This window comes from Eleutherodactylus coqui, chromosome 7 (genome assembly GCF_035609145.1).
Source record: "Eleutherodactylus coqui strain aEleCoq1 chromosome 7, aEleCoq1.hap1, whole genome shotgun sequence".
Classification (NCBI taxonomy): domain Eukaryota; kingdom Metazoa; phylum Chordata; class Amphibia; order Anura; family Eleutherodactylidae; genus Eleutherodactylus; species Eleutherodactylus coqui.
In genome coordinates this window covers 176,602,798-176,616,704 of record NC_089843.1, presented here as the reverse complement: position 1 = coordinate 176,616,704, position 13,907 = coordinate 176,602,798, and the positions used below count along the sequence as shown (strand labels likewise).

At 42.0% G+C, this 13,907-nt stretch overlaps 1 protein-coding gene across 1 annotated transcript in view; it reads left to right on the top strand.

Annotated features, from left to right (window-relative positions):
- The first annotated feature begins 3,585 nt into the window (after nucleotides 1–3,585).
- GRID2 (glutamate ionotropic receptor delta type subunit 2) overlaps nucleotides 3,586–13,907 on the top strand; it is a 1,221,843-nt gene continuing 1,211,521 nt past the window's right edge. Inside the window, exon 1 of the mRNA XM_066574896.1 lies at nucleotides 3,586–3,685. Coding sequence (XP_066430993.1) covers nucleotides 3,586–3,685 — 100 coding nt within the window. The remainder of the gene's footprint in view (nucleotides 3,686–13,907) is intronic.

The window sequence follows — 13,907 nt, the reverse complement described above, 5'->3', positions numbered from 1 at the left end:
TACAAAAGGACCTACATAAGCTAGGGTCTTGGGCAGAAAAAGGGCAAATGAAGTTCAATATTGATAAATGTAAGGTTATGCACATGGGCAGGAGAAACTGATGTCACCAATACACACTAAGACCTTAGTCAGACGGGCATTTTTCCGCACGATTTGCGCATGCGCATGCGATTCGTGCATATATAGAACCAATGGTTCGCTATGGTATCGGTCACATGTCCGCTTTTTATGCAGATATGCGATAAATTATAGGACACGACGATTCGCCGATCGCACCTATCTGCGTTCAGCGTTTTATGTGCGCACCAAAATCATTTTTTTCGTCGGCCAGTCTAAGTTTCATGCGCATTTTGATGCGCACGGCGATTTTTCTCTGGTCAGACGGGCATTTTGCTGCGATGATTAACGCGGCTAGGTGCAGATTTTTCCCGCGATTTTTCGCCCCCGGTCACGCGATTTGCGCATGCGCATCCGACATGCAATCCGCAAATCGCGCGAAAAAACGCCCGTCTGACTAAGGCCTAAATGGGGTATTGCTAGGTAAAAGTGAGCTGGAAAAAGACCTTGGGGTACTAGTGGACTGTAGACTCAACTGGAGCAACCAATGCTAGTCAGCTGCTGCAAAGGCAAATAAGGTCTTGGAGTGCATTAAAAGAGGTATAGGGGTTAGGCACGAGAACATTATCTTTCCACTATATAAGGCACTTGTCAGGCCCCACATGGAATACTGTGTGGAGTTCTGGACTCCACTACTCAGGAAAGATGTTGCAGTGCTTGAGCGGGTTCAGAGAAGGGCAACTAAACTAATACATGGAATGAAGGGACTGGAATACCCAGAGAGGCTATCCAAATTGGGATTATTTACCCTGGAAAAAAGACGGCTAAGGGGCGACCAAATAACTATATATAAATACATGAGGGGACAATACAAGGATCTCTCCCATGATCTGTTTATACCCAGGACTGCGACAGTAACAAAAGGGCATCTTCTATGGCTAGAAGAAAGCAGGTTTCATCACCAACACAGAAAAGGGTTCTTTACTGTAAGAGCAATGAGACTGTGGAACTCTCTGCCTGAGGGCTTGGTGATGGCAAAATCCATGGAGGAATTTAAGAGGGGACTAGATGTCTTTCTAGAGCGGAAGGATATTACAGGATATAAATTTTACGTGACCAGCGGGTTGTTGATCCGGGTTTTACAGCAGGCTGAACTAGATGACATTGTCTTCATTCGACCTAACATACTATGTTGCTATGTTACTATGTAAAATATGAACCAATACCTCATACTTACTTTAGCTATTCCATCTGCTATTGCATGTTGGTATTCTTGATGAGAGTTTTGGCATTAGTCAGTTGTGGTTGGATGTCGGTTCGCAAGTCCTGTTTACTGTTCAGTCAGTTTCAGTGTCCGTTTGAGTGCATATCCCTTCTATTCGTGTTCATCCTGGGAATGGTGTGTATTACACTCATGACGGACGTGACACACAACCTCACATCAACTAAGACTGACACATTCTGTCATGTTCACCCTGAGCATAAGATGCATCGTGCCTATACCACACCCAGTAAGGACATAAGGGAGCGAGAACCTGCATACGCAACACAAATACCAGATAAAAACAACAAGCCGTACTGTAATGCTACGACAGATAAACTGGACGTGTGAGCAAATGACCAACAACAACAGGCAAACTGCAAAACACTTACCTATAATACCAACATGCATAAGCAGATGGAACAGCTAAAGAACGAGGTATAAGTAATATGGCCAAAGTACCGTTCACCCACACAAACAGATAAGGAACATGCACCTTTGAACAGGTAACTGTTCACAACAATAAATAGGGAGTACCACCCAGAACCTCATGCATTAAACCAAAGCAGAACATGCATGACACCAAGCACCAGGTTTCTGAGGGGGATTTAAGGAAAATAGCAACAAGGGTAAATGACCAGCACCCTCCAGAAAGGAGGAGCTGCTATTTATATGCATCAAGCAAGTAGTTATTGGCTGGCTAGGGAACTCCACACCATCAGCTAGCCAAATCAACTGCACCTACAACAGTGTGCTCCTGAAAACCCATAGAACTACAGGTCCCAGGAGCGCAAATGTGACATAATGCAACAAACCTAATAGTATTGTGCAACATTTGATAAATTTGGCAAATTCTCTACTGGAAAAGGAAAAAAAACATGACAGGCAAGTGGCATCAAAAAATCCCTTAATGATAAATTCCTCTCATTGCGCCCCCGTCATAAATTACATGGACGTATGTCTGTAAACAAACAGTGCCCCCTGCAGCTACAGTCCTCAAGATAAACCTCCAGGCATAGAATTATGTCAGTGAACATATAAAGTTGGATCACAACTTGTGGGCTATTGCATGATAGTTGATGATGTGAACATATAAAACTATTTTTATGCCCCGGATTTCATTAATCTTCTTTTTTACTAATTTCTATGCATTTGCATTATATTTCAGACAGTCAAGTAATTAAATTGCTTGTCTTTATCGGTTAAATAGATATTAATTTACATTTTCTATGCCCTATGCAGTGTAAGTGCTTAGAGCTGTAATCCAAAATGTATTTGTGTGTGTACAATATATTTACAAATAGTGGATCAGTTATGTTTAATATATAGCCTTTTCTCTCCTCTGTCTCCAAAGGCCAAGTAAGAACTTGGGAGCTGTGTCTTTTCTCCCCTTGTATTGCAGATAGGGACAGGAAGGAGGAGCTAGATGCCTCTCCAGCTCTCAGTTTCTGCCTCTCTCCCTGGCTTTGATGGTACTCTTATCTCCTCTCTGTATTTCCCTGCTTCTCCTAGGTGATTCATTTCTAGGCAACGTGCTGGCTGCCTGTCTGCTGCTGGAGCTGGGAACAGGGAACGCTCTGTTATCCAGCACTGCTTCCCACCAGACACATCTTCCTCATACCAAGGCATCTTAAACTGCACGCTCAACCTGTTTGAGGATAAAGCTCAGACTTCATCTGGATGCTAGCAGGATTCCCTCTACATCCTAGTGCCTATCCAACGGGAAGCTCAGCAATCACAGAGCAGCTCCTTACTTTTGCAGCTGGATGCTGATGTATTCCCATGCACATTTGTCACACATTGCTCAATAGAAGAGGATGCATGAAGAAAAGGCTGCATACAGCTAGCAATTCTGTATGTTCTTCCTCCCTGATAATCTAAAAGGTTTTCTGTGAGCTAGATCTGCACTAGGATCCTGAAGGATTATTGTCATTTCCTGCAGTTTGTCTGCTCTAGTATATGCGGCTAGATGGAGGATTTTCACTGGTGCATGTGAGATCATTTTGATGCACAGCTCTGGATCCTTAATGGGTATTTTAGTCTGAGGATCAAATACATTGCTTGGATTTGCTTTCAGGAAATTATTCATATTCGACTTGTTTCTAGACTTTTGCCTGTTTGATCCATCCTGATTTCTAACCCCAATGCCTCCATCTTTAACCCCATAGAAACACTGGAATTAAACTCTTGTGAGATCCGTCTAACTATCCACGCTGCTTCTAGTCTCCCTATGAAGATCTGATTTGTGGTCAACAATCATTGAGAAGATGGACATTTTGCATGCAATGATCTGCCTGTCCGTCTTCTGGGTTTTATCCTGGGACAGAACAAGAGCAGACTCCAGATCAGACTCAATCATCCACATTGGTAAGATTTCTTCCATCATTTATATTCCTCAGCTGTAATGCCTTGCAGTAACTTTGCATAAATGCATATTGATAGAGGTTACACTTACATTCGTATGTATACTGTACACAGTCGTAATGTTAGGAATGCTATTCTTGCTTCTTGATACTATGCTATAAATGTTGCATCCTGTTGCATTCACCATCACCTTTAATGTCTACATGAGGCATACATATCGGCAATGAAAGAATCAGATGATCATACAGGTGTTTCTGCGTTACAGTGATTATTTTTTTATTTGCAAGGGTTATACATTCTGTAAAGCCTTCTATAGTTATATTTATGGTAAAGTATGGGCACATCAATATTCTGTGGTGTGTTCATGTACTCAGCTGTCAGCCTGTGTTTAAAGAGTTGTCCTTGTGACAGGTGTGATTGAGTGAGATGCACTGTGGGATCTAGTAATGCTCACGTCAATCCATGCTGCATGGAGACCCACTGTTCTAAGCAAAAGTGAAGCTGGGAGAAGCTTACAAAAGGCTGCATTCATGTGCCTGGACTGTAGTGATCAGCCTTTGTGGGACACAAACCCTTGCAGAAAGAGAGAGGGAAAAAAATTGTGAAGCAGGAGATGTGTGTGGATTTCCTCTTAGAGGAACCGGTGAGTGGCCAAAAGCTTATGGGCCCCACCTATTGGCAGCAATGATGCAATGAAGGGAGCTTTTCTGGGAAAAAATATGTCTAGTTGAACATATTAGCAATTTTGTTGCATACCTCCCATCTTTCCATTTCTGCCTGTTCTGAAATAGTTTCTATTTGCCTACAATTCATTGCATACATAGAACAGTATATTTCTTGTGCATGGTCCTGGCATTGGGAGGCTGTTATTTTTGGAATTGGCATGTATGTAGAAGAGAAGGATATTCAACAGTATTGAAGATAAACTGCACTGATTTGTTACAGCATCAGTACTGGCTGGCAATCTATAATCTGAACACGCAGGGCCCCTTAGAAAGGGAGTGGGCAGGAGGAGATCACTACAGCAAGAACATAAGCATTATTCTCCTCCACCCTGCGTTCAGCTTCAAATCAGATCATGTAACTCCTTTTTCTTTAGGAAACTTAGTGGAGGAAAATCAGTCATCAGTGTGTAAAAAAAATGGTATCCCGGGCACAGAACTTTAAATATAGCTAAAAAAAAAAAAGGCATACAGCTTTCCGATATGGGTTGATGGCACTTACCTTTTACTTTGCCAATGGATAAATTAGTCATATAGCCTTCATTAATGAAGAGTCTCCGATGTATTCAAGGCGAATGAATGAAAGAGACAAATCTTCATGAGCGTAATATGGCACTTAATATTATCCTCTGCTGTGCCTATTGCTGCCATATTTTTGGGTTTATATAGCTTGTTTTATAGCCTCTACAAATGCACCTATGGGTCAACTACAGCAATGCATTTCCTAGATGAGGTTGTTAAATATGTCACTAACCATGTCTCAGGGTCAAATTTCTGATAAAGTGCCAAGGAATGTATTCATCTGCCTTTTACAATATATTGAATCATGTGTGAAAGAATCAAACTCTAGGTTATACAGAACAAAGTCTGTGGGAGGCTATTCTAATGAGTCAATAACCTGTAGTATGTTTTGGAAGACAATATTCTACGTGAATTTAGAGTTCATGATTGCGAGAGGTTGCTACTGTATACGTATTAAACACATCTATTGGCTTTCCTCCATTTTTCGCTCACCTGGTTTTGTAATATAAAAATAGATAAGCAATTATCTGGTTATTGTTTCTAGTATTTGCAGAACATGTGACCACACATGGATGCCTCCATAGTGAAACAATGAAGCTACTTCCCAGACAATTAATTTAACTTGAATCACAATTAGTGCATTTGACAAGGGGATTAGCTCTTTTTATGGAGTACTTTATGTTGCCATGAAACTCGTGAATTGATAATTGTTGCACGCAGCGTATAATCATTTATAATTAGAATGCTGTCAATGTATCATCACAAAAGTACTAAAATAAACTAGTTGCATAGAATTTGAAATCATGCATTTTGAACATAATAAAAATATGCTAAGATATTATCAAAGCTTTTCGATCTTAGAGCTGTAATACGATTAACAGAGTTGCAATTAAACCAAGGGCATGGTCTAAAGCACATGAAAAGTATTTGCGTGCCATTGATCTGTATTCTAATGGTATACATAAGAGCACATGTGCCCATGAAAAACTTGTTCATAAAGATTCCACTAATGAGATGTAGTGTTTCCCGTGTGAAAATAGAGGTTATTAACTGTTACCTTTTTACTAAGACCTTGCATCAATAGAAGATGCATTTTTATGCACCTTTTAAAGTAGTTCAATAGATCACCATCACAGGACTGACACTGTAACATCAATGGTATATCAATGATAGAACATAACAGGTATCTCATATACTTCATTAGTCGTTCATTAGATGTGGAAATAGATATCAATCATATATATAGGATGGTTTTATACGGTATCGGCTTCTGAGCATAATTAACATGCATAACATATGTAGAAATGTCTGCCTGGAAGAATCATATCAAGTCCATATTAAAGTAGTCATTGATCATGAGAAAGGATATTGTGACAATTGACTTTTTCCTTATTGCTGTGTATGTGAGTATATCGGGGTGTGGAAGAGACCAATACATTGATAGAGTAATTTCATCAGACTCACATTACTTGATTGCTTCGTAGTTTCCTAATGATCTGCATGCTGTATGAAGAGCTAAGAAGCCGTGAGTAGAATGGAAATGATTCTGTACTTTATCAGGCCATTTAAAAAAAAAATGCTCTGATTTATGAAGCACAAATGCAGTAAAGACTAAGATAAGTCATGCTACGTACATTTCAACCCTCCTCCATCATTTGTTCACATGCAATTAGTGATTGGCCAAAGATTTAATTAAATTCGGATTGAGTGGCATTTGAAGTCATTTTCATTTGCAGCGTTTACCTATACAAGTTATACATATAACCTTTTCAATACAGGAATTTGCTCAAAATGAAGCAGCAACAATCTAGCTCTAAGAACAATTGTATAACATGTAAATAAATAGCATTGTTTAGCTGGGACTGCACCTTGACTGTTATGAAGCAACTATATTACCAATTTATGTGTGATGTCATAGTTATCTACAGGGCCCCGTCTTTTGAAATTGCTAGGGCCTCACTCACATACCAATTATCTGTCCATCAGCAGACTGGAGACTAGATTCTATTTGCAAATTTATGGAAACATCTGCTATATGGAACTCAGGACAACTATAAAGAATCAGAAATTCCCCCAATTGATATATTTGCTATGCACTCCTAGAGCAATTTCTAAGGATATGCTAAGAAATTCATGCATACTGTTACATTTGTGCAGGCCATGTGAACAACGACCTAGACGAACATAATATATCTAAGGCTAAAGGGAAGGATAGTCACTTAAAGGGGTTGTCTCGCGGCAAACCTCAAAATTTTACCTTACCTTATTCCCCCTGTCACCCCCCTGGCATAAAATAGCAAATTAAACCGGTTTTTAAACCGCTTGCTACTTACCGATCCGACGAAATAAGGACTTTTAAAAAATCTTCTCCCTAAGATGGCCGACGGTCCTTTCCCAGGGATGCACTGCGGTTTTCTCCCATGGTGCACCGCGGGTCTTCTCCCATGGTGCACCATGGACTCTGTGCATTCCATTGCCGATTCCAGCCTCCTGATTGGCTGGAATCGGCACACGTGACGGGGCGGAGCTACGTGATGACGCATAGAAGGGGCGGAGCCAGAACGCCGCTCGTGCCTGGACCGAGCAGAAGGGGAGAAGACCACACAGCGCAAGTGCGTCTAAAAAAGCAAGAAGACATCAGAATTAGACGGATCCATGGAGACGAGGACGCCAGCAACGGAGCAGGTAAGTGAATAACTTCTGTATGGCTCATATTTAATACACGATGTACATTACAAAGTGCATTAATATGGCCATACAGAAGTGTATAACCCCACTTGCTGCCGCGAGACAATCCCTTTAAGAATGGATGTAGAAAACTCCTAACGGTTTTATTAGACAAGACATGCATGGTATGCAAATACATGGTCATAGGAGGGAAATCTGAACCAACAAAAGGGGGGAAAGGGCAAGTTTGACCTAACACCAGGGAACTCTGCCAAAGAGTGAAGCGATTGTACCCATAAGGATGGCCCCACACAGGAACCTGGGGTAACCTGGCTCAATATAGATATAAATAGGAAAAGAGACAAGAAATTCTAGACAAGGACAGAGCAACTCCAGACACATCTACAAACAGGACATAGTTCACACCCGGCGTCCGCACACGAAGAGATGGAGGGAAATTGAGACATAGGACATCGTTCAGACACGAGCGTCCGCACAACTATGGAAGGAAGGGGTGCAGTCATTCACACATCTATGGAAGGAACGGGTACAGGTGTCCTCTCACCTAAGGATGGAAAGAGTATAGGCGTCCTCTCACCTAAGGATGGAAAGAGTATAGGCGTCCTCTCACCTAAGGATGGAAAGAGTATAGGCGTCCTCTCACCTAAGGATGGAAAGAGTATAGGCGTCCTCTCACCTAAGGATGGAAAGAGTATAGGCGTCCTCTCACCTAAGGATGGAAAGAGTATAGGCGTCCTCTCACCTAAGGATGGAAAGAGTATAGGCGTCCTCTCACCTAAGGATGGAAAGAGTATAGGCGTCCTCTCACCTAAGGATGGAAAGAGTATAGGCGTCCTCTCACCTAAGGATGGAAAGAGTATAGGCATCCTCTCACCTAAGGATGGAAAGAGTATAGGCATCCTCTCACCTAAGGATGGAAAGAGTATAGGCATCCTCTCACCTAAGGATGGAAAGAGTATAGGCATCCTCTCACCTAAGGATGGAAAGAGTATAGGCATCCTCTCACCTAAGGATGGAAAGAGTATAGGCATCCTCTCACCTAAGGATGAAAAGAGTATAGGCATCCTCTCACCTAAGGATGAAAAGAGTATAGGCATCCTCTCACCTAAGGATGAAAAGAGTATAGGCATCCTCTCACCTAAGGATGAAAGGGGTTCCCCAAACATAACATAATACGCACCAGGTGTCTGTTTACGCATAGACACATCGGAATTCAAACATGGGACATAATTCTCATCTGGTGTCTGCACACTTACAGATAGGGATCACTGCGCAGAACATCATGCATGCATACATATACTGATCAGGACATAGTTCACGCCTCCAAGCCCACAGAGTAGCAGATCATTGGACATCACCAATCTGACGGAGTAGGATCTATAGTGTAAGACATCAACCATCTTACAGCATAAAGGACATCCGATGTCTGGAACCACACTTAACAGAAGGGTAAGAAAAAAGGTGCTAACAGACCATCTGAACAAGGGGAATCAGGTGTCCAGACCATCTTCAGGGAATGTAGAAGAATGACTCAAACTAACCTTAAACTCAAAAACATACATAGCACCAACTTTGACACAGCTTGACAAAGACTAATATCTAGCTGAAACGTTGTGTTTTTTCTATGCAGTATTAACCTGCGATGGAATAAAGAAACCCCAATAGGGGACTGCTTTTACCGCATCTTGCTGTGCTGCCAGATTCTTTGAACATAGATAGTGCCAGACAGCATACATGACTACAATTACCAGTGATCTGAGAGGAAATGAAGAGGTAGGTATAATGACCAGCACCCTCTAGCAATAGGGGCTGGTATTTATGTGCACAGACCTCATGTGATTGGATGGCTACAGCAATCCACACAATCAGCCAGCCAGATCAGTCCGCACCTGCAGCAATGTGCCCCTGTAGTAGTACTACAAGTTCCAGGAGCACAACATGACAACTGTACAATCTGTACATCCCTAACATGTAAAGGGCTGCAGAAAAATGTAGTGTTACATGGTAGCTATTCAGAGAAATGTCCGTCTGTCTTACAATTGTTCATGTATTACAAGAAAGGTAGTTGCTCATAAACTTTCCAATCTGGCTTAGAGGTGACTACATATACAGCAGGAGACTGCTGAGGCCAGTGATTTGCTGCATCTATTATATGCCTGTATGAGCACATCATCATTGCAACAAAGTAAACACCAGCAATGACTGACAGGAAACACCCAAGTAGTGGTAATGGAACAGTAAGGGATTAAATGGGTCAGTATTGGTTATTTTTTATTATGCATATTCCTATACATTTTTTTATATTGCTGGACAACCCTTTCAGGGTATGTTTGTATGGACAGATTCACTACAGATTTTCTCCAACGGTAATACAGCAGCAGCACAATGAATGGGATTTTAAGAAATCTCATTCACATGTTACTCAATTAATTTACAGCATAAACTGACCTGCGGTGAGGATTTTAAATCCAAAGGAAGTCAGTTTGGGGCTTATTCACACAGGTATATTAGTGCTGCATACTGTGCGGTGAATAGAACCCATTGATTTCAATGGGTTCATTCAAATGAGCGTATTTTGTGCTCGCATCTTGTCTGCACAATAAAAATAAGCAGCATGTTCTATTTTGGTGTGTATTGCGCACAAGAATAATACATAATAAACTAATTAAGATTATTTGCTTATTGAAATCAATGGGTGCACGCTTGCATGTCACTTTGTGCGCGTGCATACAATACAGTAAAATATGCATACATATGCCCATGGTGCAAATACAAGCACAAATACATGCGTAAATATACTTACGCCCGTATGAGGCTGGCCTTATGCTGAGGATTTTCAGTGTGGATTTCGTCATCCCACACAAGTGGTGAAATCTGTGTTAAAATCTGCATCAAAATTCAAGTGTTATATGCAAATTTTGATGCATATCCCCATCAAAATCCACAGTAGAAAATCTACTACAGTACATGTGAATGCAGTCTTAAACTTTAAGATAATGAATGCATATCTATAAACTGAAGGCTCTTTGTGGAATGCAATCTGTGGGGAAAACATCAACTCCCTGCGGATCCTGAAGGTCTTTAGCTGTCAGAGTAGAAGTGTTAGGTTTTTTTTAAATCAATTAACAAAATGCAAAGTGAATGAACAAAAGAGAAATTTAAATTTAAAAAAATATTTGGTATGACCACCCTTTGCCTTCAAAACAGCATCAATTCTTCCTGCTACACTTGCACAAAGTTTTTGAAGGTACTCGGTGGGGAGGTTTTGGTAAAAAAAAAAGTCCTGGAGGACTGAAAACAGATCTTCTGTGGATCTTGCATCGCTCAAACCCTTTTGTCTCTTGTAATCCCACACAGACTGAATGACGTTAAGATCAGGATTCTGTGGGGGCCATATATACCGGCGTATAAGGCGACGGGGCGTATAAGACGACCCCCCAACTTTCACCTTATACGCCGGTATACAGAGGAGAAAAAAAAAATCCTTACTCACCTGCCCCGGCGTTCTGTCGCGCTCCGGCAGGATGTCGCTCGCTCTTCGTCCCCGGCGCAGCGTTGCTTTCTGAATGCGGGGCTTGAAATCCCCGCTTCCAGAAAGCTAATACACACGCCGGCAGCCATGACAGCATTGAATGGCTGTGATTGGCTGAAGGCGCACGTGGCTTCAGCCAATCACACTATTCAATGACATCATTGAATGGCTGTGATTGGCTAAAACACACGTGGCTTCAGCCAATCACACTATTCAATGACATCATTGAATGGGTGTGATTGCTAACACACGTGCGCCTTCAGCCAATCACAGCCATTCAATGCTGTCATGGCTGCCGGCGTGTGTATTAGCTTTCTGGAAGCGGGGATTTCAAGCCCCGCATTCAGAAAGCAACGCTGCGCCAGGGACGAGGAGCGAGCGACATCCTGCCGGAGCGCGACAGAACACCGGGGGAGGTGAGTAATGATTTTTCTTTTTACACTTTTTTTTTTTTGAATTACCGGCGTATAAGACGACCCCCGACTGCAGAGCAGATTTTTCGGGGTTCAAAAGTCGTCTTATACGCCGGTATATACGGTAATCACTTCCTGGGCTCACTGTTCTTCTTTATGCTGAACATGGTTGTTAATGACATTGGATTTATGTTTGGGGTCGTTTTTCTTACATTGAAGCATTTTTTTCACACCTGCCAAAAACTTTTACACAATACTATATAGACACTTTATTTTCAGCAGTGGCCTGCTGCTCAGGCTTTTTTTGTCCTCGGGCCCTCTCTTGGTAGCCTGATTCTTGCCTTGGACTAGGAGCTCTCTTGGCTCTATGAACTGGGAATACATACTTCTGCAGGCAGGAGCAAGTTGCTTAAAAATAATTGATGGGGGCAGGTATGGTAAAACTGAGAGGGTGGGGCATGGGGAGAGAGAATGCTGTCCAGCTTGTCCCTGCACCCAGATGTCATCTCAACCAGCCTATTATATAATGATAAACTGGATAGTATGTTAAATAAACTGCTAAGTTTAATATATGGATGCGTAAACTGGCTGAGATGCTGTACTCTTGCTGTCTGTACATATTGCAGTGATTGTGCTGCGCCATGTCCCATTTATGCCTTAAGCAAGTGGCTGGGTGCCCACTCCTAGTTCAGGGCCCCACTAGTGGATTCTTCTGCTCCCCTGTGAGTCAGTCCAATTCTGAGAGATGCAGTACACTCCATTATGTGACATTGTAATATGTAATATTCTTTTTAGAAATAATATATTTATATTTATTTTTCCACAAACAACAATTTTAATGGTTCTGACGAGAATAATTTTGGAAGAAAATCTGACATATGCATAAATAATTGATTCATATGTGTGTTCGCACTGAATGTAATCAAAAAACAGCTTCCATTTCACCTTATCATATCCTCTACCCAAGCCAGAAGGAACGGGCCATTGTGCCAGTCATTCCTAAACTCAGAAAAAAGGCATTAGTGTAATATATCTCACTTTAACTTAATATAAGAACTTTATGGATTTAACACCTTGAATATCTAATCAGAAACACATGGCACTTCTTAGATGGTGAACATTGGAGAATTGCTTTTCACAGCATTGAGGCCACTAGAAAGTTTTTAAAGTGTGGACTTCTACAAACTGGGCATGCTCTATAAATCATAGAATCTTGCTGAATTGCAGCCCTGGGCAAATCAGCCTAAGGGCTTATTCACACGAGCTGATATACACTACCATCTGATATATTGGATTCCAATGCATCAGATCACACAGGCGTATTCCCACGGCATAAAAGCATCTGGCTGGCAAATATAGCACTGGGCACTTTTATGCCTGGCAGCAAAGATAGTCCTGGAACTATCTTCCTGGCTGGACTATGGCCACTACCATGGACTCTTATGGGAGCCAATGACAACGGCCGGAGAAGGGAGGTGGGAGGGAGTTTAGCAGTGTGACTGCTAAATTTCCTCCCCCTTCTCTCCTCCACTTTCCTCCATTCTGGCTTTTTGCAATGGGAGGGGGCAAGAAGGGTGTCTAGCTGGCTGCAGACAAGGGGTGGGAAGGATGCCTAGCTCCGCCTCTGTCCTGGCCACTCCCATTGCAAACAGCCAAAGGGAAGAGAGAGGAGGTGAGTCGGTGAGGGGGAGGGAAGGGGAGGCAACTGCATTGCAGGCTCATGCCATCTGAACAGGTGCACAAACATTAGAATTGTGTGCCCGTTCACGCATTTTTACGGTGCCCGCAGGCACATGTAAAAACGCCTCTGCTTGTAGGAAAGAGCCCTTAGTATGAGCTTTTATGTACTGGGCATGCAAACACACAATAAAGTGAAAAAATATGAAAGTCCTAGAAGGGCCGCACTAAGCATGCTTGGAAAGGCCCAACTGTTATTCACTGGGCTGGTTACAACCTCACATTTCAGGATTAGTCATGTATGATGGCGGCACTCTGTACAATTGGCTTAAGGACCTGTCCTACATTGGTAGCTTTCTCTCCATTGGCCCCTCAGCATGCAGTGTCTTTCACTGGTCAGTCAAATGGGATAATCCCTCCCTCATGATATATAACCGCTGTCATTTAGGTTGGTGTGCCAAAAAACCCCTGATGATGCCACTACATTGGCAAAATACGTTGGAGGGTTTCTATGTTTCTTTTAGCTCAAACATGCAGATCGGCAATATTATTTAGATAGAGTCATTAGTCTGCAGCAGTGACCTGCTTGATATCTTGTATAACTACTAGCTATTTAGGAGAGCTCTATAAAGTACATTATAAAGCAGATTGCAGGAGCACTGAATGATATG